General features: G+C 42.6%; 1 protein-coding gene and 1 non-coding gene across 5 annotated transcripts in view; both read right to left on the bottom strand.

Moving 5' to 3' along the window:
- MTHFD1 (methylenetetrahydrofolate dehydrogenase, cyclohydrolase and formyltetrahydrofolate synthetase 1) overlaps positions 1-26,632 on the bottom strand; it is a 58,596-nt gene that overhangs the window by 28,227 nt on the left and 3,737 nt on the right. For 2 of the 4 annotated variants that reach the window (XM_029238777.1, XM_029238774.1), the window contains exons 2-8: positions 18,257-18,341; positions 10,340-10,399; positions 9,604-9,657; positions 8,597-8,733; positions 8,375-8,475; positions 6,466-6,602; positions 5,460-5,571 (exon numbers count right to left, since the gene is read on the bottom strand). In XM_029238777.1, coding sequence (XP_029094610.1) covers positions 5,460-5,571; positions 6,466-6,602; positions 8,375-8,475; positions 8,597-8,733; positions 9,604-9,657; positions 10,340-10,399; positions 18,257-18,341 — 686 coding nt within the window. Of the gene's footprint in view, positions 1-5,459; positions 5,572-6,465; positions 6,603-8,374; positions 8,476-8,596; positions 8,734-9,603; positions 9,658-10,339; positions 10,400-18,256; positions 18,342-25,401; positions 26,177-26,632 lie in introns of those variants that run through there. The other 2 variants (XM_029238775.1, XM_029238776.1) reach the window with 2 other exon arrangements.
- On the bottom strand, positions 20,830-20,936 carry LOC114905469. Its single transcript, XR_003796292.1, has one exon. It is a non-coding gene; the product is annotated as a U6 spliceosomal RNA (small nuclear RNA).

Raw genomic sequence — 26,632 nt, 5'->3', positions numbered from 1 at the left:
ATATATGGAATCTAAAAAAAAAAAATGGTTCTGATGAACCTAGGGGCAGGACAGGAATAAAGACGCAGACAGAGAGAATGGACTTGAGAACACGGGGAAGGGGGAGGGTAAGCTGGGACAAAGTGAGAGAGTGGCATTGACATATATACACTACCAAACGTAAAACAGATAGCTAGTGGGAAGCAGCCGCATAGCACAGGGAGATCAGCTCGGTGCTTTGTGACCACCTAGAGGGGTGGGAGGCAGACGCAAGAGGGACGGGATATGGGGATATATGTATATGTATAGCTGATTCACTTTGTTACACAGCAGAAACTAACACAACAATGCAAAGCAATTATACTCCAATAAAGATGTTAAAAAAAAAAAAAGCTGTGGGATGACAGGTGTTTGCTATCTCCTAGGGAGAAACTTACTTTACCTGCAAAATTCCACAAGATGCTTAAGTGGTTTTTCAGAACCAGGAGAAACCTTTTGTCTTCTGTCAGGTGGCAAATAAAATACCAACTGTGTTTTATTCTTAAAGCCAACCACCAAGTATACAATGAGCACCTTTTAAAATGTTAATTTGTCAAGGCCTTCAAAGGAATTTTTTGGGTGCACAAAGCTCCAGCTATATCGCAGCTGCCAGATATGGTTTCTACAGCAACTGTCAGCATTTTGTAAGCTCCAGGCATGAGCTGGAGGAACAATTCAACATCCAATTCCAAAGACGAGCAGCTACTTAAATGTATGCAAAAAGGCAAAGAATATAATTACACTCCCGTTAAAAGGATACAAGAACAACTACAAATCTTAGCAGCAAAGAATAGCTATTCAAGAGAACAAGACCCCATGATGCATCACTGCTCACTCACTCCTACACTTGGCTTCAGTGCACTTCCAGGAGGGGCTGGGGACAGGGCTAGACCTTGTGGTTGGTTCTAAGGCAGGACCTGGTAAGATCTTAGCCATTTCACCTCTTTGATCAGATTGCCACAACTAAGAAAGGAAGCCTCAGGATTCAGCCAAAAAGCCAGAATTAAGCGACTTCGGCTCTAGGATCAGCTCTTTCACTAACCTCGAGTCTCCAGCCCCTGTGGGCTCCTTACTGATCAGAAGTCTAAAGGGGCAAAGAAGGATGAACACTACCTATTTCACAAGCTTGAGGAGAATCAAGTAAATTGTGTGTGTTTCTTGAGATTGAAAAAACACTCTCCGGGCTTCCCTGGTGGCACAGTTGTTAAGAATCCGCCTGCCAATGCAGGGGACACGGGTTCGAGACCTGGTCCGGGAAGATCCCACATGCCACGGAGCAACTAAGCCCGTGCGCCACAACTACTGAGCCTGTGCTCTAGAGCCCGTGAGCCACAGCTACTGAAGCCCACACACCTAGAGCCTGTGCTCCGCAACAAGAGAATCCACTGTAATGAGAAGCCTGCGCACCGCAACAAAGAGTAGCCCCCGCTTGCCGCAACTAGAGAAAGCCTGCGGGCAGCAACAAAGACCCAATGCAGCCAAAAATAAATAAATTAATTAAAAAAAAAAAAGAAAAAACACTCTCCAAACATAAGGGTTTCTCTTCCTACCCTAGATAACATTAGATATTTTCTATATGTACTCTCAGGAGCTGGTGAACACAACCCCTTGTGATGGTTTCAGGCTTCTAGATTATAAGGCAGCAAGCTACGGCAATGGCAGAACATTTCCTCTCATAATCACTAAGGTCGTTTCAAAATGCCAGGGAAATAACGGTTGAGGGTTGCCCTTGTATGGGTTTCAATTGTCTAACACACCGAAGTTAGCTAAAAATACCCCTGTACCTCCTTCTATTTATGAATGTTAGTCACTTTCTCCGTGTGTTTCTGCACATACAGGAGACACGTCAATTACTGCACAACCTCACGCTGCACTGGGTGAGCTCAGCTCTGCTCCTTAATCAAACGCTATCAGGGCTGGCTTCCGTGCCCTCTGATGTACGTACAGGTTTCACGGAAGGTGTGATGTGGTCAGTGGAAAAGTGACTCTGTCTCTAAGCACATGGCTTCAGTAACCATCAAACGTTTTGCTTATCTATCCCAGCCCTAGAATTTCTCTTTCATCTGGAACTATTAGTGCAAAACTAGTTAAGATCCAGCTGAGGGACTTCCCTGGCGGTCCAATGTTAGGACTCTGCGCTTCCACTCCAGGGGGCATGGGTTTATAATCCCTGGTCGGGGAACTAAGATCCCGTGAGCTGCGCGGTAGAGGAAAAAAGAAAACCCAATCCAGCTGAGCCTTGAGTCCTTCACATGTAATTTGGGGGCCCCAATAACAGGGTCCAGTATAGAAGCCACTACGCTGGATAGGTTGAGACTGGATTGAGAGGGGTTAGGAATCTGTTCCCCCCTTTTATAACCCTTCCAAATAAAACACTATTAATCCAGCCCTTTTCAATTATCTTTAGTAAACCACCAGGAAGAACACTTTTACACGTTTCTCTGGCCAATACTTTCTGCTCTGTACTTGAATCTTAAAAAAATATCCTCAAAAAGAACCCCAACAAAACAAAAACCCATAACAAAAAAACAACAAAAAACTACGTACCTTAATTCATCCTTAATTTGGAAAATAACTTAAGATGTTATCCCTGAAAGGACCCTGCAAACGATTTAAATCAAAATATGAACCAAGAAGTGGCCCTGTTGTGGAAAGTGGTGTTTCAAGAATGAACATTTGAACCCTCCTACACTGTTGGTGGGAATGTAAATTGGTACAGTCACTATAGAGAACAGTATGGAAGCTCCTTAAAAAAACTAAAAATAGAGCTACCATATGATCCAGCAATCCCACTCCTGCACATATATCCAGAGAAAACCATAATTTAAAAAGACACATGCACTCCAATGTTCACTGCAGCCCTGTTTACGATAGCCAGGACATGGAAGCAACCTAAATGCCCATCAACAGAGGAATGGATAAAGAAGATGCGGTACATATATACAATGAAATACTACTCAGCCATAAAAGAGAATGAAATAATGCCATTTGCAGCAACATGGATGGACCCAGAGATTGTCATACTGAGTGAAGTAAGTCAGAGAAAGACAAATATCATGATATCACTTATATGTGGGATCTAAAAAAAGGGGTACAAATGAACTTACCTACAAAACAGAAATAGAGTTACAGATGTAGAAAACAAACTTTGGGTTACCAGGGGGTAAAAGGGGAAGTGATAAATTGGGAGACTGGGATTGACACATTCACACTATTATATATAAAATAGGTAACTAATAAGGACCTACTGTATAGCACAGGGAACTCTACTCAATACTCTGTAATGGCCTATATGGGAAAAGAATCTAAAAAAGAGTGGATATATGTATATGTATGCCTGATTCACTTTGCTGTGCACCTGAAACTAACACAACATTGTAAATCAACTACACATCAATAACAATTAAAAAAAAAAAAAAAAAGGAATGAACACTTGCAAAGAGCAGTCCTTAGGTCCTCCTGCTCACCCTCGGATCTGTAACAGTGATCCTGCCTTCCTTGGGGAACAGTAACGATACTTATTCACCTATATCCCCAGGGTCAGAAAAAGTACAGCTGACCAGGAGGAAAGGTACTGCTCTGACCTTATTCATACTTTACCTTCTACATGAGGAATAAATGTGAATAGGAGGTTAAGTTTCATGTGTAAGTCATACGAGACTCAAGAGCCCTACCCAGGTTTTTCTTCTTTCCTCTCTCAAAACCAGTCTAAAACAAAAAAAGTCAAAAGCAGAAATATGATACAGAAGATGCAAGGTTTTAAACAGAATGAGCTTGAATGTCACGTTGCAAGTACTGAAAGTAAGGAGTTGTAGGAGAGCGATATCTTTATCACCCATCAGATAATTACACTACAAGAAAAGGAGTGATCAATTATGAGCTACTGTCTTAAAAACATGGTACGGAGAGTGGGAGGGAGGTTAAAAACGGTGAAGGCTTGACAGTGACTCATGTTCCTGGCAGCTTAGTGACTATATTTCAAACTTGAGATGGGAGGGGAGGAAAAAGAATATTCTTGCTATAACTCTTTTTAACATTCCAACAGATATGGCTGCCAGCAGTCAGAAGGCACACGCTGGACACAGCACCTAGAGGCAGACTAGTGGAGGAAAGGCACAGGACACCAAGCATGATGACATACAATGAGAGAAACACCAAGTTCTGCGGGAGGGGAGGCAGGGAGAGAAGGATTTTCAAAGAAGGAGAGATCACCTCTTGCTGAAGGAAAATCAGACAAGGTTTGGAAGGAAGAATGGACATTTTGGACAGAGAGGAGGTGGGGAGGAAGTCATTCAAAGTGAAGATCACGGTTGCGCTTTATTCAGTTGTGTAGACCAAGGCCTGGAGTGGTGCCTGGTGCACAGAAACAGTCGCTTGATTAAAAATTGTTCCTTTTTTGAACCCACGAGGTATGTATACAAGTATTCACTGAATTGTCCTTTCAGATTTTACATTTGAAAACTTCATGAGGAAAAGAACAGCCTGCCCCACTAAAGATGCAGGCAGAGGGGCAGCAAAGTACAAACAGGCATGTGCAGGAGAGCATGTGGTCCATTTTACAACAGTTTAAGACAGGTATTCACAAAGTGTGTGTAAGAAAGAAGGCCACAGAGGTGGCTGAAACTAGTATGGGGCTAAGGAGTCTGGCAGGTAACATGGAAGAAAGAGGCTCACAGGTCCACATCAAGACCCATAAACATGGCAAGAGTGCACAGATGGATCTGAGTGGGAGTCAGCTGGCGGTAGGGAGACCAGGGAGAAATTTATAGCAGTGCATCCAGCAGAGAGGGTGACTCTCAGTGGTGACACTGAGAACAGAGAAGAAAGGGAAAAAACTCATAAAATTTAAAAACGGATCCATACATGGAACGACTGGGAGGGAAACTAAAAGGTTTCAGACTTGTGGGAAGGAAGAATGGTGATGATATCACTAACCAAAACGGCGCAGTGAGGAGTAACTTAGGGACGAGGATACAAGGACAGTTTTGGACATGACTATAATGTTGGCTTTATCCTTGACCTAGAAACAGCCCAGGCCAAACATCTTTGCAAAGCCCTAACTAGAGGACTCTTGACACAATGTGTCCCTCTCCTGGAGTCTCACAGTGCTTTGCAAAGATCACACTATATTTTAACCATCCTTTGTTAAAATCCATCTCTACGTGATGATAAAAGCGAGAAATCATCTTGCCTCCTCTCCCACCCTCTCCCTGGACAAGGTCATCTTGGACTGCACGGCACGGCACAGTGGCTAAGATCACAGGCTCTTCCTGCAAGGGGCAACTATGCTGTCTACTAACTTCACGCCCCCATGTGTAGGCTGATCACTCTAAACCTTAGCACTTCAAGCCTAAAATGGGACAAGGGCTTCTCGCTTGGGCTTCATCTTCCTCTGCCCAGCCCGCCTCCAGAAACCACCTTTTTCCCCCAGCAACACTCACCTGGGACATAATTGATTCCACAGTCGATGACTATTGCCCCAGGTTTGATCCATTCCCCTTTCACCATTTCAGGCTGACCAGTTGCAACTACCAGGATGTCACCTTTACTTACCTAGGGAAAGACAGTTCTGACTTCAGAAACTAAACAGTGAAACATAAAAAAAATCTAGAAGTGGAAAGGACATCCGTAAGCTTTGTATGAAATTCTTCATTGTCGTCAGCTATTTTATGCAGGCCACACACTGTCTCTGACAGCTCTTCATATACTGTGCTCATTCCTACACACGTCAAAACCTCCCCTTTCACTAGATATTTTACTGAATGGGGAACCTGATGAGAACCTTTGAGACAGGGAGGAGTACAGGCTTGGAGCCACAGGCCTGGGACAACGTCCCTGAATTACATGACACCTGGAGACTGCCCCCTCTTCCCCAGAATGTGGGGACCACCACCTTCAGCAGAGCATTGCTTGGGGAGGATTAAAGAGGTGCTGGGCCTCTCTGCTGGTCTGTCGCCACATTTAAGAGACTGCACTGTCAATGGGATGATTCCTGGGAGTCATTCCTGGGAATTCCTGGGCTCAGGAATCTGATGCAGGGGTCAAGAACAAGCTGTGACCGAGGTCACAAGACCACTGTCCATAACCTGCTCTGGACACCTCCACCTCTGAGACCACCCACTGTCGCATACGTGGGATCTGGCTGCCATGGGTCAATCCCAGTTCCTATACTGCTAACCCCTATATCTACCATGAGATGGACTGGCACAGAAAGAATACAGTCCAAACAAAAATCTGCATAGACTTGGACAAGTTTTAAATTTGAATTTGTTTCTTCATCTTGTAAAACAGACAAGAATCACAGAATTGTTAGAGGGGTTAAACGCGGTAATGAGGTAATAAAGTACATGGCAGCTTCTGGCACTTAAATATGAACCATCCCCATTAGGCAAGAACCCCTGCCACACACAGGAACGGGCATGCAAACGCGTGCGCGCGACCCCTTACCTCCTCGCCTAGGTGGGCAGTCTTGGAGTGGCAGGTGGTCACTGTGGCGTGGCTCCACAGAAGCAGGTCATGCATTGGGGCACCAACTATTTTACTGCGCCCGACCACCACAGCGTGCCTTCCAGCGATCTGCACCCCTGAAAGAAAAGCCAGCGTGCATCAGAGAACTGGGGGAAGCTGCCCTCCTTCGCATATCACCTAAATGGGAGAACTCAGGACAAGTGCACAAAAGCAGGTTCTTAGCATCAAAAAGCAACCTTCCTAAAACCATCCCTTCGTTGGCTACTCAGGGTTTCAGCTACAAGTTGGGACTTGTACATGTGTCCTTCTTGCTGTGGGTTTCTGAGAGGAGCTTAAGCCAAGATCCATTCATCGAGCCATAGGAGAGTGGGGAGAAAACCTACACTCAAATCAGAAAGAAACCCTGACATACAGCTAAACAGCCATATGGAAAAAGAGGACATATTACATTACATGGGAAAAACAGTTATAAGAAACAGGGTGAACGTAATGGGGTGGAGGGAAATTAGATTAGTATCAGTAACTCTTTAGTTCCTCATCCAAATTTCTCTTTTGGCTTAGGGCCTGAGCCACAGGGTTATTTGCAGGGAAGTGATAAAGGGGAACTTAACTGTAGTAAAAAATTTTCTTTTTGTTTACTGAGCACCCATTCTTCTGGCATTATCCCAATGTCCTTTTCAGGACTGACATACTCTCCTCAGTAGAGATGGTGTGGGTGAACACCCAAGAGTGAACAAGTGACCATATTTCATCCCCTGGACAATGAGATCCATCCCATGACTCTTAGGCACAAGGATGCAACAGGCTGGAGCTGCTCGGGGCCACCAAGTAGAGCTCAGAACGAGCCACCACGCAAAGGGGAGCAGAAATAAGGTCCTGAGGACTCTACTGAGCCCTTCTACCCAGCCCCACTGAAGCAAACTCTTCCTTAAGGCAGCTTGTGTTTAAACTGTGCTTCTTGTGTAACATTAACTCTATCCAAAAAAGGCAAGTTTCTATATAACGCTAACATCATGAACATCTAGAAGTAAAGCCCTCAAAGTGTGAAGTGTTTAGAAGGTAACTTTCTATACTTTTTAGGGTACAGTAAAGGACCTGAAGCTGCATTAGGGCAAATGGTTGCTTCAATATCAACAAGAGGAGGTGGGGAGCCTACAGCTGCCACGGCTCATGGGATTTTTTTCTATCAAGTTGGAACACACTGTGTGCTAAACATGCCGTAGAGTATAAATTTTGCTGTAGGACTGAACAATAATAGCTGTCCGAAGGCTTACAGATTGACCTTTCCTTGCCAGCCACAGAAAGTTTTCACGTACGTTAGCTAACACTTTCCACTTTAAATTTCTGATCCACTTCTTTTAAACAGGGCACACTTCCTTGTAAAAAATAACCTCTGCTAACAAGTATTCATGATGAAATTAAAATACCAAGAGGCTGACTAGGTAACAGGGTAATACAGCCAATTATCCAAGGAATCCATTTCCTAGATCTACAATGGTGACTCGGGGCCCATTCTGGGATTCAGACTTTTCACTCTGCACCCTACAGACTATCTGAATCTTTATTATCATATAGGTTACTTTTTCACACAAAATAAATTGCTTTGAACTCAAATAACTCTGAGTTCAAATCTTGGCTCTGCTGCCTCTTGGACAAATTACTCAATCTCTCTGAGAATGTCTTCTCAGCTATTAAACAATAAGAATACCTACCTACTTCATAGGGTTGTTGAGAAAATTGAGAATTTAGGTAAAGAAGCCCCTAGCACACAGGTCCTGTGCCAATCAAGCCCACTTATTTAGGGCTCACAGTGTATCTCCCCTATACCTCTGAAGGTCAAGACCAGGCTCCATGAAATGGTGCTTTGTTTTTGTCTGTTTGTTTTCACCTGTCTCCTTGATGAGTTCCAAGCATCCTTTGGGTGTACAAGGGATGAAACAGTCATTTAGGTCACCTCTAGCAAGTTTTCCAGCACTGATGCTAGTCAATCTAAAACAAGGAAAGTGATAGGTGTCTTTACTCTTTAGAACCAAAATGATGTGTTCCTGAAGTAGAAATATATTATAGTCGCAATCATGCAATATGGTACAGAAAGCCAAGTCACACTCACCCGTCCACATCCTTTTCGGGTGCAATAGCATTGACCAATGCTTCAGTGTTAATGGGATTCTCTGAATCTAAAGGTAGCTGCACTATGAAACCATGCACATTGAGGTCTTCATTCAAAGATGTAATGCACTTTAACACCTAAAAATAATACCACATACAACTTATATACCACATAGAAATCAACAGTGTGGAGAAACACTTTCCAAGTCAGAAGTCCCATTTTCCCCCCGAGAGTTTAACTGTAGTCCTCTCAGAATGTACCTTGCCTTGGATCCTGAGAGCAACTCTACCTTAACACAGAATGTAACCTTCAGGTGTCTTGCAAGAAATCCAACAAACAAAAGAGCTAAGAACTTTAATAAACTATTACTGCAACAGTAAAATCCATGGTACCATCACCCAAGTCAAGATTTCTGTGATGACAGAAATGTTCTGTAATTTGTACCTTACAATAGTGGCTACTAAAATACTTGAAATGTGGCTTGGTTCAACTGAGGAACGGAATTTTAAACTTTATTTCATTTTAATTAAATGACCACATGGGGTTAGTGGCTATCCTGCTGGACAATGCAGATGTAGAACATTTCCACGACCTCAGGAAGTCCCTTTTCCCTCCTGCCGCTTCCCAGTTAATCCCCCACAGTTCTGACTTTACTAACCCATGATCTGTTCTGCCTATTCTTGAACATCACAGAAATGAAATATACATTTCATTTTTCAAGTGCAGGTAACAACAGGACAGTGATCAGTTTTCAATGAACATCGCAGGTGATTTGCAAACAAATGATGCAGCAATCACACTGTGAGTACCAAACATTCATACCTAGCACTGCCCCATTTACTCTGTGGGTATTTTCAAAGATTTCCTGAAGGCTGAGTCTGTGAAGAAAGAATTACCTGGAGGTTTCTTGTATGCTGAATGCATCAGTCCCTAAAGTTGCACTAAACTAAAACCAGAGAGGAAAGCACTTCAGCTGCCCTCTTAACAGTTGATTCTTAACAGCTCACCTCAGATTCTGTGGCCGTTCGCGGTAACTTAATGTGCGTGGCTTTGATCCCGATCTGCAAGAATGAACATTTAAAACAGGTGCATGGCAAAAGGACTTGAGACATGGGCCCATTTCTTCTACAGATGTGACTAAGACAAACCAGGAGGTGGCAGGCATCATTTCACCCTCATATATCCTGAAGAACGAGTCTCTCACTTTGACCCATCCATCGTTTACTTGTTAACTGTCACCACGGCACTTAAGCAGTTTTATGTCCACTATTCCTGCTCTTTATTTGTTTTTTGTTTTGTTTTGTTTTGTTTTTGCGGTATGCGGGCCTCTCACTGCTGTGGCCTCTTCCGTCGCGGAGCACAGGCTCCGGACGCGCAGGATCAGCGGCCATGGCTCACAGGCCCAGCCTCTCCACGGCATGTGGGATCCTCCCGGACCGGGGCACGAACCCGTGTCCCCTGCATCGGCAGGCGGACTCTCAACCACTGCCCCACCAGGGAAGCCCTATTCCTGCTCTTTAGAAGCAAGCAGATCACTGATTAGAAAACACTCCAGGGCAAACCAGAGGCTGAAGCTCTGTCACCCATTTCTAACTTGCAAAATACATAAACTGAAGTCTGCTGTGGGCGATAAAAGTTTTTGTGGGGGGAGCACAAAGGGGAAGGGGTGGCAGATAGGACCTGGGGAGGGGGAGGGGTAAGAGTGGAGGGCGGGGGCATTGGTGCCGCTGTTCTGGGCTTTACCTCTTCAGCAGCCTTCAGCTTCACATTTATATAAAGATTAGAATCATCTCTGTTGCCGACCTAGAAAAATAAAAACATGCAAATCAGACGATTAGGGAAAGGCAAAGTGTATGGAAAAGCTTCTAAAATTTTAGTTTTGATAAAAGGAATATTTAATCACGAGACTCCTGTTAGGGTGGACCTAATCCTAGCTCACACGGAAGAGACGCCCATGCCAGGCAAAGGGCAGTCTGCTGCCCTCAAGACAGAGGAAGAAGCACGCAGAAGCCAAATCCCCTGCCCCACCATGCTAGGTGTCACTATGTTCCCTGTTTCTTTAATCATGGACATATTTAGTTTTCCATTGTAATCATTTATCTAAAATTTTCCTTTACAAATATTTTTCCACGTTTTGGTGGTTGACATTTGTCCTTTTCAAAGTTGAAATGTCCTCTCGGGGTGATATGCCACAATAAGTTTAGTTTCTCCCAAAACTGCAGAGGGAAAAACGGTACGTCCTTGACACCAAAGGTAACTGATGCATGGTTGCTTTAAACAGGACAACTGTGGAGAAAGAATCTGGCCCTAGGAACAGAGTATCTCCAGGTCTGGTCACGCTGATGCTGTTACTGGAAGCTCCGCTCAGGCTCACAGAACACGGCCTTACTCTTAGCTGCAGGTGTCCTTTATAGAGAAGTCTCAGTTTTGCCAGTGCTAATTTGAATTTCAAGAGCCAGATGAATGCGGTGAGGGGAATTTGATTTTTCTATGGGTTATTTGCACCTAAGTGCATTAGGTGCTTCCTGTGGGGCTTCCCTAGAATTTTAGTGCCTCTCATGTTTTGTTTTCGTCATTTTATATATATGACCTCTGCCCCTATCATCCAACCTTCATTGATTCAGTTACCAGATTTAATACACTCTGGGATTTTTAGATCAAAGTAGGAAACAGAGTACTGTTTTTTCATTTTTATTAATATTGTAAACAAAGAATTTTGCCTGCCATTTCAGTTCTATAAGGATCAAGTCATTAGCCCCTGCAGTTGCTGACCTGCAAGTACACCCTGAAAGGAATTCAGGGTGCAGCATTCCATGTTTTGGAATATACGGGCCCCTTAGATAGTTCAAATGCATGTCTTAGGAAGAATTTCAATGACCCCAGATTCTTGCATCTTCCCACACATAGAAAAGCCCTAAAAGTATTAACTGAGGGGACTTCCCTGGTGGTGCAGTGGTTAAGAATCCACCTGCCAATGCAGGGGACATGGGTTTGAGCCCTGGTCTGGGAAGATTCCACATGCGGCAGAGCAGCTAAGCCTGTGAGCCACAACTACTGAGCCTGCGCTCTAGAGCCAGCGAGCCACAACTACTAAGCCCGTGTGCCACTACTGAAGCCCACGCACCTAGAGCCCATGCTCCGCAACAAGAGAAACCACTGCAATGAGAAGCCTGTGCACCACAACGAAGAGTAGCCCCCGCTCACCACAACTAGAGAAAGCCCGCGTGCAGCAGCGAAGCCTGACACAGCCAAAATTTAAACAAATGAATAAATAAATTTATTTTTTAAAAAAAGTATTAACTGAGATAGCTGATCCTGTGACCAGCAGTAGCCTTTCACTGAGATCTTGACTGCCTGTATCTCCCAGCCCAAATTCACACACACACACACACACATTATCTATATACTGGCTCCTCCCCTACCTCTTTGGAGCAGTTTCTCTGAGCAATTAGAGACTGTCACTGTCTCCTAGGCTATAGCACTCAGTAAGACACTGAATAAACTCAACTCACAGCTCTCACGTGGTACGTTTTTTAAGTTGACAATATTTATAACTACAATTAGTTATTACGACTTAACTCGGAGATTAAATGGTTTTATCACTCACTGCCGGTTTTTTTTATATAAATTACAACTTCTCTGTTCTATGCTTTATCTTCACCTCTCATGTAGCTAAGTGCAACTGTAAGTCACTTTTCCAGGAATGGCGTGTGGGCATTTTCCTGAGTCTGTGTGCACCTGAAAATATTTCTCTGCTGTCTTTGCACTTGAAGGCACGTTTGGCTGAGTTTGGAGTCATGACATTTTCCTTCAGAGTTGCTGTCTTTGGCATCTAGTGTGACAGAAGTCTGAAGTCTTTTGTTGTTGTTCCTTTATAGGTAACTTTTCTGTCTGAATGTTTTTGAAGGAATTTTTCTGAAACTCCAAAACTACCACCAGTTTTTTAACAGAAAGCTTAACAGTTATGAGCATATGTCAAAATCTTACTGTAATCCTAATGCAAAGAAAAAGACCTCTTAAGATCCAGTTCAAATATTCTCATCTAGGCATTTCATAGGGAAAAATGGTTATATAATCATTGATAGACTGGATGCAAAAAGAATGTTCAGTTGAAGAACAGTAGATTCTTGACTGACAGGCAAGTGGGTGGATGGCCTACTGGTTTCCCAGAACAAATCTTAATCCCATTATAGTTTATTAAAAAAAAAAAAAATCACTTAAGCATTTTATCAGAAATACCAATTTCTTCCTTGAAGGAGGTGAATTACATCATCCAAAAAACGTCCTATTGAGACAGAAAAGGAAGTGGGCAGGGCACAACCATTACAAGAATGACACAACCATTAAGAACAGGATACCACAAAAATTGGTTAGAACACATTAGGTCCAAGATGGCGGAAGAGTCTACTTCCAGTGGACCTTGAGCCTCATTATACACTCATTGTAATACATTAGCATATGCTAAATGACACACCCATGGGTGCCATGACAGTTCCGAGGCTGACCATAAAAGGCCCAAAAGCAGCATGATGGCCCAATTCCTGGAAGTCCCTGCCCCACCTCCAAAATACCTGGACTAATCCTCCCACTTGTTTGCCTATGAAATTACCCAGCCCATAAAAACTAGCCACCCCCACACCACGGAACCACTCTCTCCTTTTAAGATGGCCTACGCTGTCTATGGAACGTGTACCTCTCTAAATAAACTTGCTTTCACTTCACTATGGCTCACTCTTGAATTCTTTCCTATGCAAGGCCAAGGACCCTCACCTGGCAGCCTGTCTGAGGGACTCACCCGAGACCTGGGATATGACCATCCTCTTGTGCCCCATTTTTCCTACAACACTATCTTGGAACAAGTTAGGGATTTTTTTTTTTTTTTTTTTTTTTTTACACCAGGAATCTACAAACTGTTTCTGTAAAGGGCCAGGCAGCATATATTTTAGGTTTTTCAGGCCACATACTCTGTCATACCTTCTTTTTTAACCATTTACAACCTGAGCAGTTTTGGACATGGGCCACAGTTTACCAATCCCTGTTTTACACCATAAAATATCTTGGGTATTGGTCTACTGATTAATTTTTCTTCTGCTCCAGGAGCCTTTTGTAAACATTCAGGCCAATTGAGTTTTTTTTTTTTGTTTTGTCCATGTCTTTTGTGAGGACTGAATAATTTACTATCTATAAAGCGCTTTAGGGCTTCCCTGGTGGTGCAGTGGTTAAGAATCTGCCCGCCAATGCCCGCAAGCCACAACTACTGAGCCTGTACTCTGCAACAAGAGAAGCCACCACAATCGCACACCGCCAAGGAAGAGTAGCCCCTGCTCGCTGCAACTAGAGAAAAGCCCATGCGCAGCAATGAAGACCCGACACAGCCAAAAATAAATAAATTTATAAAAAGCACTTTAAATAATACCTGGTAGGAAGCAAATGTTATTATATTATTAATAACTATTTTATGGAAATACAGCCTCATTTGTATCTCTCTTTTTTTTTTAAATTTTTATTCATTTTTGGGCTGCGTTGGGTCTTCGTTGTGGTGCATGGGCTTCTCACTGTGGTGGCTTCTCTTGTTGCAGAGAATGGGCTCTAGGTGTGTGGGCTTCAATAGTTGTGGCTCGTGGGCTCCAGAGCACAGGCTCAGTAGTTGTGGCACACAGGCTTAGTTGCTCCGCAGCATGTGGGATCTTCCCAGACCAGGGCTCAAACCCATGTCCCCTGCATTGGCAGGTGGATTCTTAACCACTGCGCCACCAGGGAAGTCCATCATTTGTATCTCTTGTGATGAAAAGCCAAGTCTTAATTTCCATTAAATATTTAACTATTTGTAAGTTATCAGTCCGCTGTTTTAAAAGAAATTCCAACTTGTAGGTATATATGCCTGGACCAGATCCTGAATACCCTTAATACAATGCTAATGAATTAGAAAAACGAATGGGAAAAGCAAATTGATTTTGGAGACAGATAGAGCTGGGTTCATATCCAGACTCAGTACCTTCAGGTCTGTGGCTTTGGGCAAGCTACCCAAGATCTTTGACCACCAGTTACTGTTACTGAACACAAGTTAGGGTGCTCCAGGCACAGTGAGGCCAAACAAACTGAAATGTCGGAGTTTGGAGCAAAGAAAGGTTTATTGCAGGGCCAAGCAAGGAGAATGGGTGGCTTGTACTCTAAAACCCCAAACTCCCTGATGGTTTTGAGGGAAATGCTTTTATAGGCAAAATTTGGGTTGAGGGCTACACGGTGTGTGACTTTCTTTTGATTGGTTGATGGTGAGGTAACAGGGCTGTATTCCAGGAATCTTGCGCTCAGCCTGTAGTTGCCATCCTCCACCTGGGGGTCTCAGTTCTTCAGAAGAACTCAAAGATATTGTTATGTATATTCCCTGAGGAGGAACTAGGACCCTGCTCCAAGGCTGTGCTACACCACTGTTTCTAGACTGTTCCTCCCATGTTTCTGCATCCCCTCCCTTCCCTGATTAGCAACTGTTTGAATCTGTCCTATGGAACTCAGGGAAGGTCAAGGAGGCTGAATGAAGCCTATTTCCAACAAACAAGATATGGGGGACACAGGAAGGATTTGTACCAGGGAGGGCCCCACAGGGTCCTGCTCGGTTTCATACATCTCCCATCTTGTAGGGGTAGTATAAAAGTCAGAACCACTCGTAATATATACAAATCATTTGAACTACAGCAGTCACTCTACATAAGCAGTACTGTTGTTCCTTCTGTAAAGGATGGGGAGAGTGGGTGTAGCTGGATGGCAGATTTGCATTTTGACAAGGGCTACATTTGCAGTTAAAAGGACTGAAAGCATCCAGATCAGAAGCCTGTAAGCAGTTGACCAGTGGCCCAGAGGGAGGGAGCAGTAGAAATCAAAAGGAGGGAAGATATCCCAAGAGCTTATGAGAGGCATTACCAATAGGACCTTAGTCCCTAAGGGGATGTAGAGAGCAGGGAGATGCCCAAAAGAGACAGCTCAGGTTTCTAGTTTGAGTGTGTGGGAAAATGGTGGTGCCTGTCACCAGGATGGAAAAAAAACAAGAGGTCTGAGGTGGCACAGATGTGATTACAACATAATCTGTGAGCCTTGCATCATAGAAAGATGTTGATTCTGGTGCTAAAGTACAAGATTAACATATTCTACCACTGTTTTATTGCAAGGACATAAGAAACAAGCTGCAGAACAGTGTTTATGTAACAAAAACACTTTGCAATCAATAAATTTAAAATAGGAGTTTGGAAGTCAATTTTTAGAAAGCAGGAAAAAAAAACCCTCGATATTGCTACAAAAAGGTTTACAGAAACATATTTCTTGTCTACGACATTTACTCATTCTACAACAAACAATTCACAAGAATAAGCCAAGAAATAACTGGTCCCACAAAAGTACCAAGTGGACACCCACAACATATACCTTCGATTCTTAGTAATTTGCAAAAATGGAAAATCCACCACAGCACAGGACATACCAGGCAGAACGACAGGCCTTCTGTGCTTTTCTTCTCAACTAAGGCCTCTCAGATAATGAATAGCAATGGTGGAAAATATTTAAGTACTATTCACTCTGAAATTCTTGATGAACATGGATCAGAAACTTAGCAAGGGATTAAATGATATACATGGAGACATACATACAGAGAGAAATGTGAAGTGAGGAAGCAGGTGTTTCTGAAGGGAATTTCAAATGCAAGCTATCAGCTTCCTGTCATCCCAATCAACCCTTCAAACATTCATCTGTACATCTGGCCACATGACACATATTTATTAAATACCTCCTGCCTATTTATTGAAGGCCTCTTACTCGATGAATCTGGAGCTCTTGAAAGAAACCTCAGATAAGAAGTATTCTCCCATGTAGCTATGGGACTGGGGGAGCTCACTTAGGGAAAAAATAAGGTAGAAAAGAAGTCTGAGGGCTGAGCGTTGAGGTATTCGAGTGGTCTAGGTATCAGGAAGGTATCAGGAACAACAAGCAAAAAAGATTAGAGAAGGAGTGATGTCCTAGAAGCCAAGAGCCTAGAACCAGAAGAGATCCAGGTTTACAAGTTCCTGACCTACAGCTGATATCTGGGGTCAGATAAAACTGCGTAAGGCAATGGTTCCCAAAGTGCGGTTCACACACTTTTGCCGGAACCCCAACACCCTTTCAGAAGATTTGCGAGTGCCATAATACTATGATGTCATTTGCCTTTTTCACTGTATTGACATCTGTATTGAGGCTGCACAAGTTAGGCTGTGTAAGACTGCTGATGACTTAGCACTAAATCAAGACAATGGCACCAACCTGTACTAGTCACACAGTCTCAGTAAAAAAAAAAGACACCAATTTCACTTAGAAGTGCTCTTGATGAAGCAGTAAAAATTATTTTTATTAAACGTTGACCCTTGAGTACATGTCTTTTTAATATTCTGCATAAAGAATGGGGAAGCACTTCTGCCGCATACAGAAGTGGTTGTCACCAGGAAAGGCACTTGAGCTTTCTTGCCTTGCAAGCAGAACTAGCAGATTTTTAAATGGAGCACCATCTTTACTTAAAAGAACAACTGACAAATAATGATTATTTGGGCTTGAATATCTGGCAAATATTTTCTCAAAATTGGATAAAGTGAGCCTGCTACTTCAAGGAAAATAAGTAATAGTATTAATTACCAATGACAAAATTTGAGCTTTCAAGCAAAAATTGGTATTTACGTACTCCTGTGAGCTTGACAACTTCTTAACACTTAAAGACTTTTCTGATAAGTTTGTTGGTGATATTAATGATTATGATTTTTAAATATTGCATAATGAAACGTGTTAACATTTGGAAGACCTGCATAATTCAGTGAACCATTATTTCCCAAATGGGGAATGAAGGACATAACAAAACCAGACACAGGTAAATAGCCATTCAAACTGCAACATGAAACAAGATTTTGATTTAACAAAGTATGAAAGTTCACTGATAACAGTTTCAGAGTCCACACTGCAACTACCTTTTAAAAACTTTACTTACTGAGTGCTTATAGTATTAAAGAAAAATATCCACAACTATCTGGGAAGACTATTAAAAGAACCCTTCCTTTTACAACCATACGTCTGTATAAGGTCAGATGTTCTCCATATATTTCAATCAAACCAGCATAGCAAGAGATTGAATATAGAAGTAGATGGGAATCCAGCTGTCTTCGATTAAGCCAGACAGTACAGGGTTTTGCAAAAATGTAAAACAATGCCCCTCTTCTCACTCAATTTTGTTTCTAAAAGTTACTTTGTCATAAAAATGTTACTTATGCTAACACACAGTGAGCTTACTCTTGGCATTTTTAAATATACAAATGCCTTTAAAACTCTTAGTTTTAATTTATAAATAGTATATATCAATGGATAAATCCGTATAAACGAAAGTTTACTGGTGTAAAGGGGTCCTAAGACCAAAGGTCAAGAGATACTGGATTAGGGAAAGGTACCCACAGAGAACAGTAGAGGGCCAGGACAGGCCAACACATAGAAGTTGAGCTGAAGAGGAGGAGCCTGCAAAGAGAAACTGAAAAGGTCTGAGGTTTCACAGAAGCCAAAAAAAAAAGAGGAAGAGCTTTGATGTGCCTGTTGTCTTAAATGCTATCGAGAGATTGAGAAAGGAAGAAAGATATTAGTAGAAATACACTATCACAATACCTGTAAAATTGCCAGACCTGGTGTGAAACCAGGTGCTTGCTCCTTCATCTGAATGACTTGGTTCTTCAGTCTCTCCCTGATTTGCCTAGAGAAACAGGAAAAAATTGGAGTTAACATTTAATGTTTCAAGCCACAAATAAAAAATGTGTATTACTGGATGTATTTCTCTTTTAAATTAAAAACACCTTAATTAACAGACATTACCTGATATAATATGTACCCTGTACAACCCATCAGTTTTCCAGGCCTCAAGTAGACATGGATCTTTTCTAACTCTTACTGACACTGACTGGGCCATGGGGTATGGGCCAGTTTAAGACATACTAGTTGAATATATAAAATAGACAATCAACAAGGACCTACTATATAGCACAGGGAACTCTACTCAATATTCTATAATAACCTAAATGGGAAAAGAATCTGAAGAACAGATACATGTATACGTATAACTGAATCACTCTGCTGTACACCTGAAACTGAAACATTGTAAATCAACTAACTCCAATATAAAATTAAAAATAATTAAAAAAAATACTAGTTGATGGCATTCCAAATCATACAGTGAACAAATAAAAACTTGGACCAACAGTTCTGGATATAAGCTTTTTTTTTTTTTTTGTGGTACGCAGGCCTCTCACTGTTGTGGCCTCTCCCGTTGCGGAGCACAGGTTCCAGACGCGCAGGCTCCACGGCCATGGCACGGCATGTGGGATCTTCCCGGACCGGGGCACGAACCCCTGTCTCCTGCATCGGCAGGCGGACTCTCAACCACTACGCCACCAGGGAAGCCCTGGACCAACACTTCTGGAAGGCTGCTAATCCTCATCTTTTTCAGCCTTTCCACTCTTCAGGTGCCGGAGGAAAAACGTTTGCGGGAAAGAACTCAAGCTCACACCTTCTGCTCAACCTACCCTACATAGTAAGATGATCACAGGGTATCCACATAAGGCTGAATGATAAATCAATGAATCCCACTCTGAATTCAATATGAATTTACAAATTATATCCTAATTCACAAAAGAATTTTCCTTACTCAAGGTTGAAAGTATAACCTCATGTGAAACAAAGATACATCAATTTACTAACACACAACTCTCAACAATACAATAAGACATCAAATAAGTTACATTACATCTATAAGTAAACATTCAAAGTAGTCCAACCTTGTCCAGTTACGATACAGTTATTAACTTGAACAGGATCTGTCTCTCCTGAAGAACCAGTTTTGTCATTTATCTTTTTTCATCCTAACCACACTTGACAAACAAATATACCCGGACATTAGCAAGCATCTCTTCCCTCATCCTAATTTGGTTACTCCCTTCCCCAGTTCTCCACACTTGACAAATATCTGGCATAAAAAGGCACAGGAGTCACAAAAATAGATTATGTGTATTAGCCTAGTAAACAGTAAGAATGTTGAAAGATACAAGAAGTCATACCGAAGACTTCAAAATCATCTAAGCTAATAGCCTTGTTTTTTCAAATCAGTATTCTATAAATCGTATCATTCAAAAGAAGTATTAATGGACTGTTGGATTTCCTTTTACTGGGATTTGACCTGAACAGAGTACACAATTCTGCTCTGACACAAGAAAACAGGAGATGCTATAGCTGCCAAGTTTTCCCTAGGCTGCCACTGAAACTCCCCAGCAGTTCCAGCCACAGCTGTTTCTCCTGCATGATGATCAGAAGTGCTGCCCGGGGAGCTGCAGAAGGTCTGTCTCTCCCAGGGGCCAAGTTTCCAGACTCCACTCTCTCCTCTCCCCTTCCTTCCCCCAACCACTGTATGATCACAAAGTGCTAGGCAAAGGTTTCCACTGCTTCTCCTTAACCCTCTGGACCCAAACAAAACCCACGGTTTGGGGTGGGGGTGGGGGTAAAGACCCCACCATTCCTGGCACAATGTGAGACAGTAAGGAGACAGAACAGTGAGAAGAAGTGAACACGTCTGAGACTCTCAATAACCCTCTGAAGTACGCGAGGGAGAAAAAGCTTTCTTATTCCTGCTCACAGATGTAGACACGGGCTCTAAGCAGTCAGGTCGGGTGGCTTTCCCAGGTCCAATTTACAGAAAGAACAGCAAGTGCAAAGGCCCTGAGGGCGTAATTGAGGCCCAAGGGGAAGCAGTAATCAAATGAGGTATACAGTCATTTATTCGGAATGTGATGGGAAGCCATTAGAGGGTTTTCAACAGGGCTGACATGATTGGACTTACATTTTTTTTTAAATAGATCTTTATTGGAGTATAATTGCTTCACAATGCTGTGTTAGTTTCTGTTGCACAACAAAGCGAATCAGCCATATGCATACACATGTCCCCACAACCCCTCCCTCTTGAGCCTCCCCCCCATCCTCCCTATCCCACCGGTCTAGGTCATCGCAAAGCACCCAGCCAATCTCCCCGTGCTATGCTGCTGCTTCCCACCACCCATGTATTTCACATTTGGTACTGTATGTATGTCGATGCTACTCTCACTTCACCCCAGCTTCACCCTCCCACCCCATGTCCTCAAGTCCATTCTCTACGTCTACCTCTTTATTCCTGCCCTGCAACTAGGTTCATCAGTACCAAGAATATGGAACACTTCATGAATTTGCATGTCATCCTTGCACAGGGGCCATGCCAATCTTCTCTGTATCGTTCCAATTTTAGTATATGTGCTGCCAAAGTGAGCCCTGGGCTTACATTTTTAAAGGATTATTCTGGCTGCTGAATTGGGAACAGACCCGAGAGGGAACGGTGAGAATCAGGGACAGCAGCAAGAAGTCACTGCAATTGCAAAATCCAGGCCAGAGGGGATGGTGCCTTGGATTAAGGTATCAGTGGTAAGCTGGCAAGAAGCAGATGTATTCTAGATATACTAAACATGAAACACAGAGGAAATGCCAGGGCTACAGATGACTCTCAGGTTTTGGGGTGTGTGAAATGGAGCTGGGAAGACGGACAACTACAAATACTTTAAGAACAGAGCAATTTCATACTGATACAGTGAATTTATTTACCAAATCTTATAAGGATTGTAGAATAAGTAAGCATTTGAGACCCAAGGAAGGAATCTAGGGACAAATAAAAATAATACTTACACCCAGCAGGTAGCAAGCTATAGGAACCCAGTACTACAAGGTGGTATAGGTGGAAAATGTTGTTTCAGCCCAGTAGGTTAAGAGCAAAGAACAAAATGTTCTGTATTTTCTATGCTATAATTTAAATGGGTCTAAGTACGCATTTTTTTTTCCCTAAAAAAGATTATAGCTTGAGATCAGTTATACTGACTCCCCTAAACTTTTTCTAAGAAGCAGGACTGTTTTAAAAGTTGCATTAGCAGGGATATTCTTCCAACTACCAAGATTTGTTTAAAAGCTAACACTTGGGCCTCTGAGATATGACCAGAATAGCAATGAGACATTTTTTAAGTCTCATTTTAAGCCACAATCAGCAAGAACTAGAGAGCCCAGAACACTAAAGCAACCAATGGAAAATTTTCTGCTCTGGTGAGGAAAAAAGTAAAAAAATCAAGACAATTGTAATTACATCTCTGTTAAGTCCCTTAAAAATTTTTTCCTGCCTGGTTTTCTTGGTTGGCCACTAACCGAAGCACCTTAAAACGAAAAGTGGAATAACAAAAGTCAAGTGTCAGGTGTGTCTGAAGTTGAAGAAACTACAGAAGAAGAACATGGAGAGAAAAATTAATACTCCCTCCCTCGTCTATCTTTATTTTAGGGTCATAGAGCTGTGACGAATTAAATGGTGGGAACCCCTTTAATTTTTATAGCTCATTTCCAGCAAGTATAAATGCTATAATGGAACAACTTTCGAATCACTGAAACCTCCTAAATAAACAGAAACTTCCTTGAATTGCAGATGCCTCCCATTTCTATCCTCGGCCCCATGAGTTATACCATCCTGGTAAAGATTCTGGGGGCAAAGTGAGGCAGAAGTGGGCATGTGGAGAAACACCCCGATCCCTGAATAGAACTACACATGCCAGTCACACCATCTTCCATCAACATTCTCTAAAATCTAAGGGAAGACATATCTCAATCTTGATGTAGGAGAAATCAGTACTAGAGTGCCAATGAAGGTAGCAGGACCAAGTAGCAGTAAACCATTGAAGTCTCTCTGGTCCTGATGGACAGATACTAGTAAAATAGTCATAGCTAATTAAACATGAACAGACACAGATGCAGTTTTAACTAAGTTGCTACTGGTATCTAGTGGGTAGAGGCTAGGGATACAATTACATATCCTACAATGCACGGGACAAAGAACAACAAAGAATTGTCCAGCCCAAATGTTAATAGTGCCCAAGGATGAGAAACCCTGCTACTGGCCAATAAAATGCAATGTTTGCGGTTATCTTTTCTAAGGTGCAAAAATCACAGTGGAAATCATTTATAGTTCAACCTGTCAAAATTTGTTTGAATCTCTATGGATAAGAGTTATTTGCGTGACTATCAGTTTTCTCCAAGCTGACTTCTCCCACATATAGTTGTCAAAGAGCCTAGTCAACAAAAGTCAAAGGTGTACATCCCTACAGAATCGCATCACCCTTGAAGAGTCCTAGTCAGAGCCTAATATCTCTAACAGTCACCCAGATCTCTTGCCTCAAGTCTTATACAATTATTCCTCAAAAAGTCCACTATGAATTCCAACTCATTCTGTTTTACATAATGGCCTATTTTCAAATTTTGGACATTTTATGACTGAGAAAAAAAAAGCATTGCTAAAATATAACGTAACAAGGACATTTCAACAGAAGCTACAGGTAGGAAAAGGAGGCGGTAATGGGTATTCAGCTACATGGCTAAGAAATCTACATGACGGGAAAAAAGCTGCCCAGTCAACAAACACTGAAATGTAGCACAGGCTTAAGGAATTTGCAAATGATCTTCCAAAGGTCCACAGAGGGGACTTCCCTGGTGGCGCAGTGGTTAAGAATCCGCCTGCCAATGCGGGGGACACGGGTTCGAGCCCTGGTCCGGGAAGATCCCACATGCCGCGGAGCAACTAAGCCCGTGTGCCACAACTACTGAGCCTGTGCTTTAGAGCCCGCGTGCCACAACTGCTGAGGCGCGCACGCCTAGAGCCTGTGCTCCCCAACAAGAGAAGCCACTGCAATGAGAGGCCAGCGCACGGCAACGAAGAGTAGCCCCCGCTCAACGCAACTAGAGAAAGCCCGCGCACAGCAACGAAGACCCAATGCAGCCAATAAATAAATAAATTTTAAAAAAAAAGGTCCACAGAATAGGGCTTTAAGTAACTAATCAGAGAAAAGTCAAGAACATTCATCTTCAACATGCAGGGCTATTCTAAACAAGGACAGACATTTCTCACCCTCCCCCACCCCCACAAGGAGACTGTTGTTATAAGATTTTACAATGCAGTACAACACAAATGTCTGATTTCATCTGCTTTATTTTCATTTTGTTCATTTGCTGTTTTATGTTTCATTACAACTGTTACACTGCTAAAAAATTCTTCAAATTTTCTGAAAAACTTAATATGTAGTTCCTTGTAAAAACAATTGAGGCCACCTAGTGTTCCAAGAAAGGCATATATTTCAAATTCCTAGTTTGTTAAGTCAAATTAAAAGATTAAATTATGTCCTTGTTGAAGAACATATTTGCAAATGATGCAACCAACAAGGGCTTAATTTCCAAAATATATAAACAACTCACATAACTCAATAAAAAACAAGCAACCCAATCAAAAAAAACGGTCAGAAGACCTAAATAGACATTTCTCCAAAGAAGACCTACAGATGACCAACAGGCACATGAAAAGATGCTCAACATGACTAATTAGAGAAATGCAAATCAAAACTACAATGAGGTACCACCTCACACTAGTCAGAATAGTCATCATCAAAAAATCTACAAACAGTAAGTGCTGGAGAGGGTGTGGAGAAAAGGGAACCCTCCTGCACTGTTGGTGGGAATGTAAATTGGTGCAGCCACTATGGAAAACAGCATGGAGGTTCCTCAAAAAACTAAAAATAGAGTTGCCAAATGATCCAGCAATCCCACTCCTGGGCATATATCTGGACAAAACTATAATTCAAAAAGATACATGCACCCTTATGTTCATAGCAGCACTATTCACAATAGCAACACATCCAATAGCCTGGCCGGGTGGCCTCGTTAGGACCCAGCAGAAGGTCCCACTCTCAGGAACTCTCACTTGCTCTCCTGCACAGGCTCCCAGAGTGAAGCCAGCTTTGACAGTCAAGGTTCCATGGACCTTCAGAAAGGCCCACACTCTGGAGCTCATTACAGGCAAATCTTTTTAAGCACAAAAAGGCCTTCAGGTACTTTATCTACAGGACAAAATGAAAAGCTTATCAACTTCACTGTGGTGAGCAAACTCTTTTTACAGAAAATAGTTCTTCTAGCCCTGTAGCTAAACATATAGTCATGGTTCCATTTTTATCTTCGAAAAATAGGATACATTCTAATTTTAAGGCTCAAGATAATAAGCCAGCTGCCGCAGATACAGCTTGGATAAACACAAACATCACTTGCTTATTCAACAGGTACTCTCTAAGTACCAATTTATTAAAGCTTAACTATGTGCCAGAGACTGCTCTAAAATGCTTTACAAGTCATGACTCATTCAATTTTAACAACCTTGTGAATTAGGTGGCCAACATATAGATGAGGAAGTTAAGGCACAAGTAGGTAAACTAAGTCACCCCCTGATTCTGGAGGAGGGAGCAGCACTGTGACTAGCTCTGGGGATACCACCCACAGGGAGCTGTGTTACAAACACACCAACCCGCTCTGCTCAACCCACAACTCAGAGCACCTTCTCTCAGTGGCCTGACAAGTGGCAAACCATCTGTCTCTTCAGTCTTTCTAAAAGACTTAATCAAGAAAAATGCCACCCATGGAGGGAGCAGGCTCAACTATAGCAAACAAACAGAAGGAAAGGTCAAACAAATCATACAACACTTAGTAGGCCCCACTCTGAAAAGCACACGTATATAAGAATTGTGGTTTCTGGTCCAAAAGCCAAATCAGGGCAGTTCTTCTGACACTATTTTCCACCCCTGCCTTTGTATAATCTCTTTAGGAGGTCCTCCCTTAAGCCAGGGTAGGCTCTCACCACCATCAGTGCTCTTTTCCTCAGCCCTTCTACTCACCTTCAGCTTCTCGGAGGCCATCACTGCTGACCCCAAAGCAGTCATTTAATAACTGGTGAGGTCAAGGGTCCATGGCACAGGCTGTGTTTTTGGTCAGGAACCCTCTTACATTGGCAGGCTCACGGCCCCGCCTCCTTCAAATCTTCGCCCAGAAGTTCCTTTCACAATGAGTATGAGCTTAATTCCCATATTCAAAATTATAACCCCCATGCCTCAGAAATCTGTCCCTTTTCCCTGCTCTGGTTTTCTCTTTGGCATTTCTCACTACCTTACATTCTGTTTTACCAATTTTACCATCTGTCTCTACGTATCAGGACAAGAGACTCCACGAGGGTAGGGATGTGGGCTGTTTTGTTGACTGTTATAGTCTCGTGGCTTTGAAGAGTGCCCGGCATATAGGAGGCACACAGATATTTATTAAGTGAATAAATATCCAAAAATAGATATTTGTCCCTAACCCTCAGATCTCCCCCAATTTTCGAATTCAGGCTATAACCTTGGAACTCCCCTAAGGAAGAAATGGAAGTGTTCCTTCCAAAGGGACACAAGTGGCAACTAGATCCAGGTTTCCCATAGGCAGAGAAGGAATCTGGAATGATGAATTTTGTCCAGTCCTGGCTACCAGAAAGATATAAAGGGAGAATAAATAAAAGTAGAGAAAAGTCAGGGATGGCCTTCTCAGCAGAATGGGAAGCACGGCAAGAGGAAGACTGCTATAAAGAAAAAAAAATTAGTTTATGAAATTCCTTTTAGCAAAAGTAGTAAGTGCCTGACAAAGTAAGAAGCACCATGTACTGGGTTAAGACCTTGGTTCTAATTGAGCCTCTGCCATTAACCAACCAAGTAACCTTTGGCCAAATCACATCACTCTTCTTGCCTCAACTATTTCCTCAGCTTGCAGGATAGGATGGGCAGTGAACTAGATTTTAGAGAAATTCTGACTGTGTAATTCTTGACTTGCCCCATCCTTCCTCCCTCAAGGAAGAAATTTTACAATTCATATACTACATCAGACAAGAAACTGCCCAGGGAGCTTGAAGGCTTGCAAATTGGTCCCCAGAGAGGCCCAACAGTGGTGGCAAACAAGGAAGCTGACCTGCAAATCTGGGGAATGAGGGACCCTTCCCTTTGACTCCAGGATCCCTGGCTGCAATGCAAGAAGTTCACTTACCTTTCCTCTCAAGAGTGTCCCTGGCCTAGTAAAAGAGGAAGGTAGGGACACCCTGCCCAG

Source organism: Monodon monoceros, unplaced genomic scaffold, assembly GCF_005190385.1.
Source record: "Monodon monoceros isolate NGI ecotype Baffin Bay Population unplaced genomic scaffold, NGI_Narwhal_1 Super_Scaffold_21, whole genome shotgun sequence".
NCBI lineage: Eukaryota > Metazoa > Chordata > Mammalia > Artiodactyla > Monodontidae > Monodon > Monodon monoceros.
The sequence above is the reverse complement of the archived record's forward strand: the minus strand, read 5'-3'. Positions and strand labels throughout refer to the sequence as shown.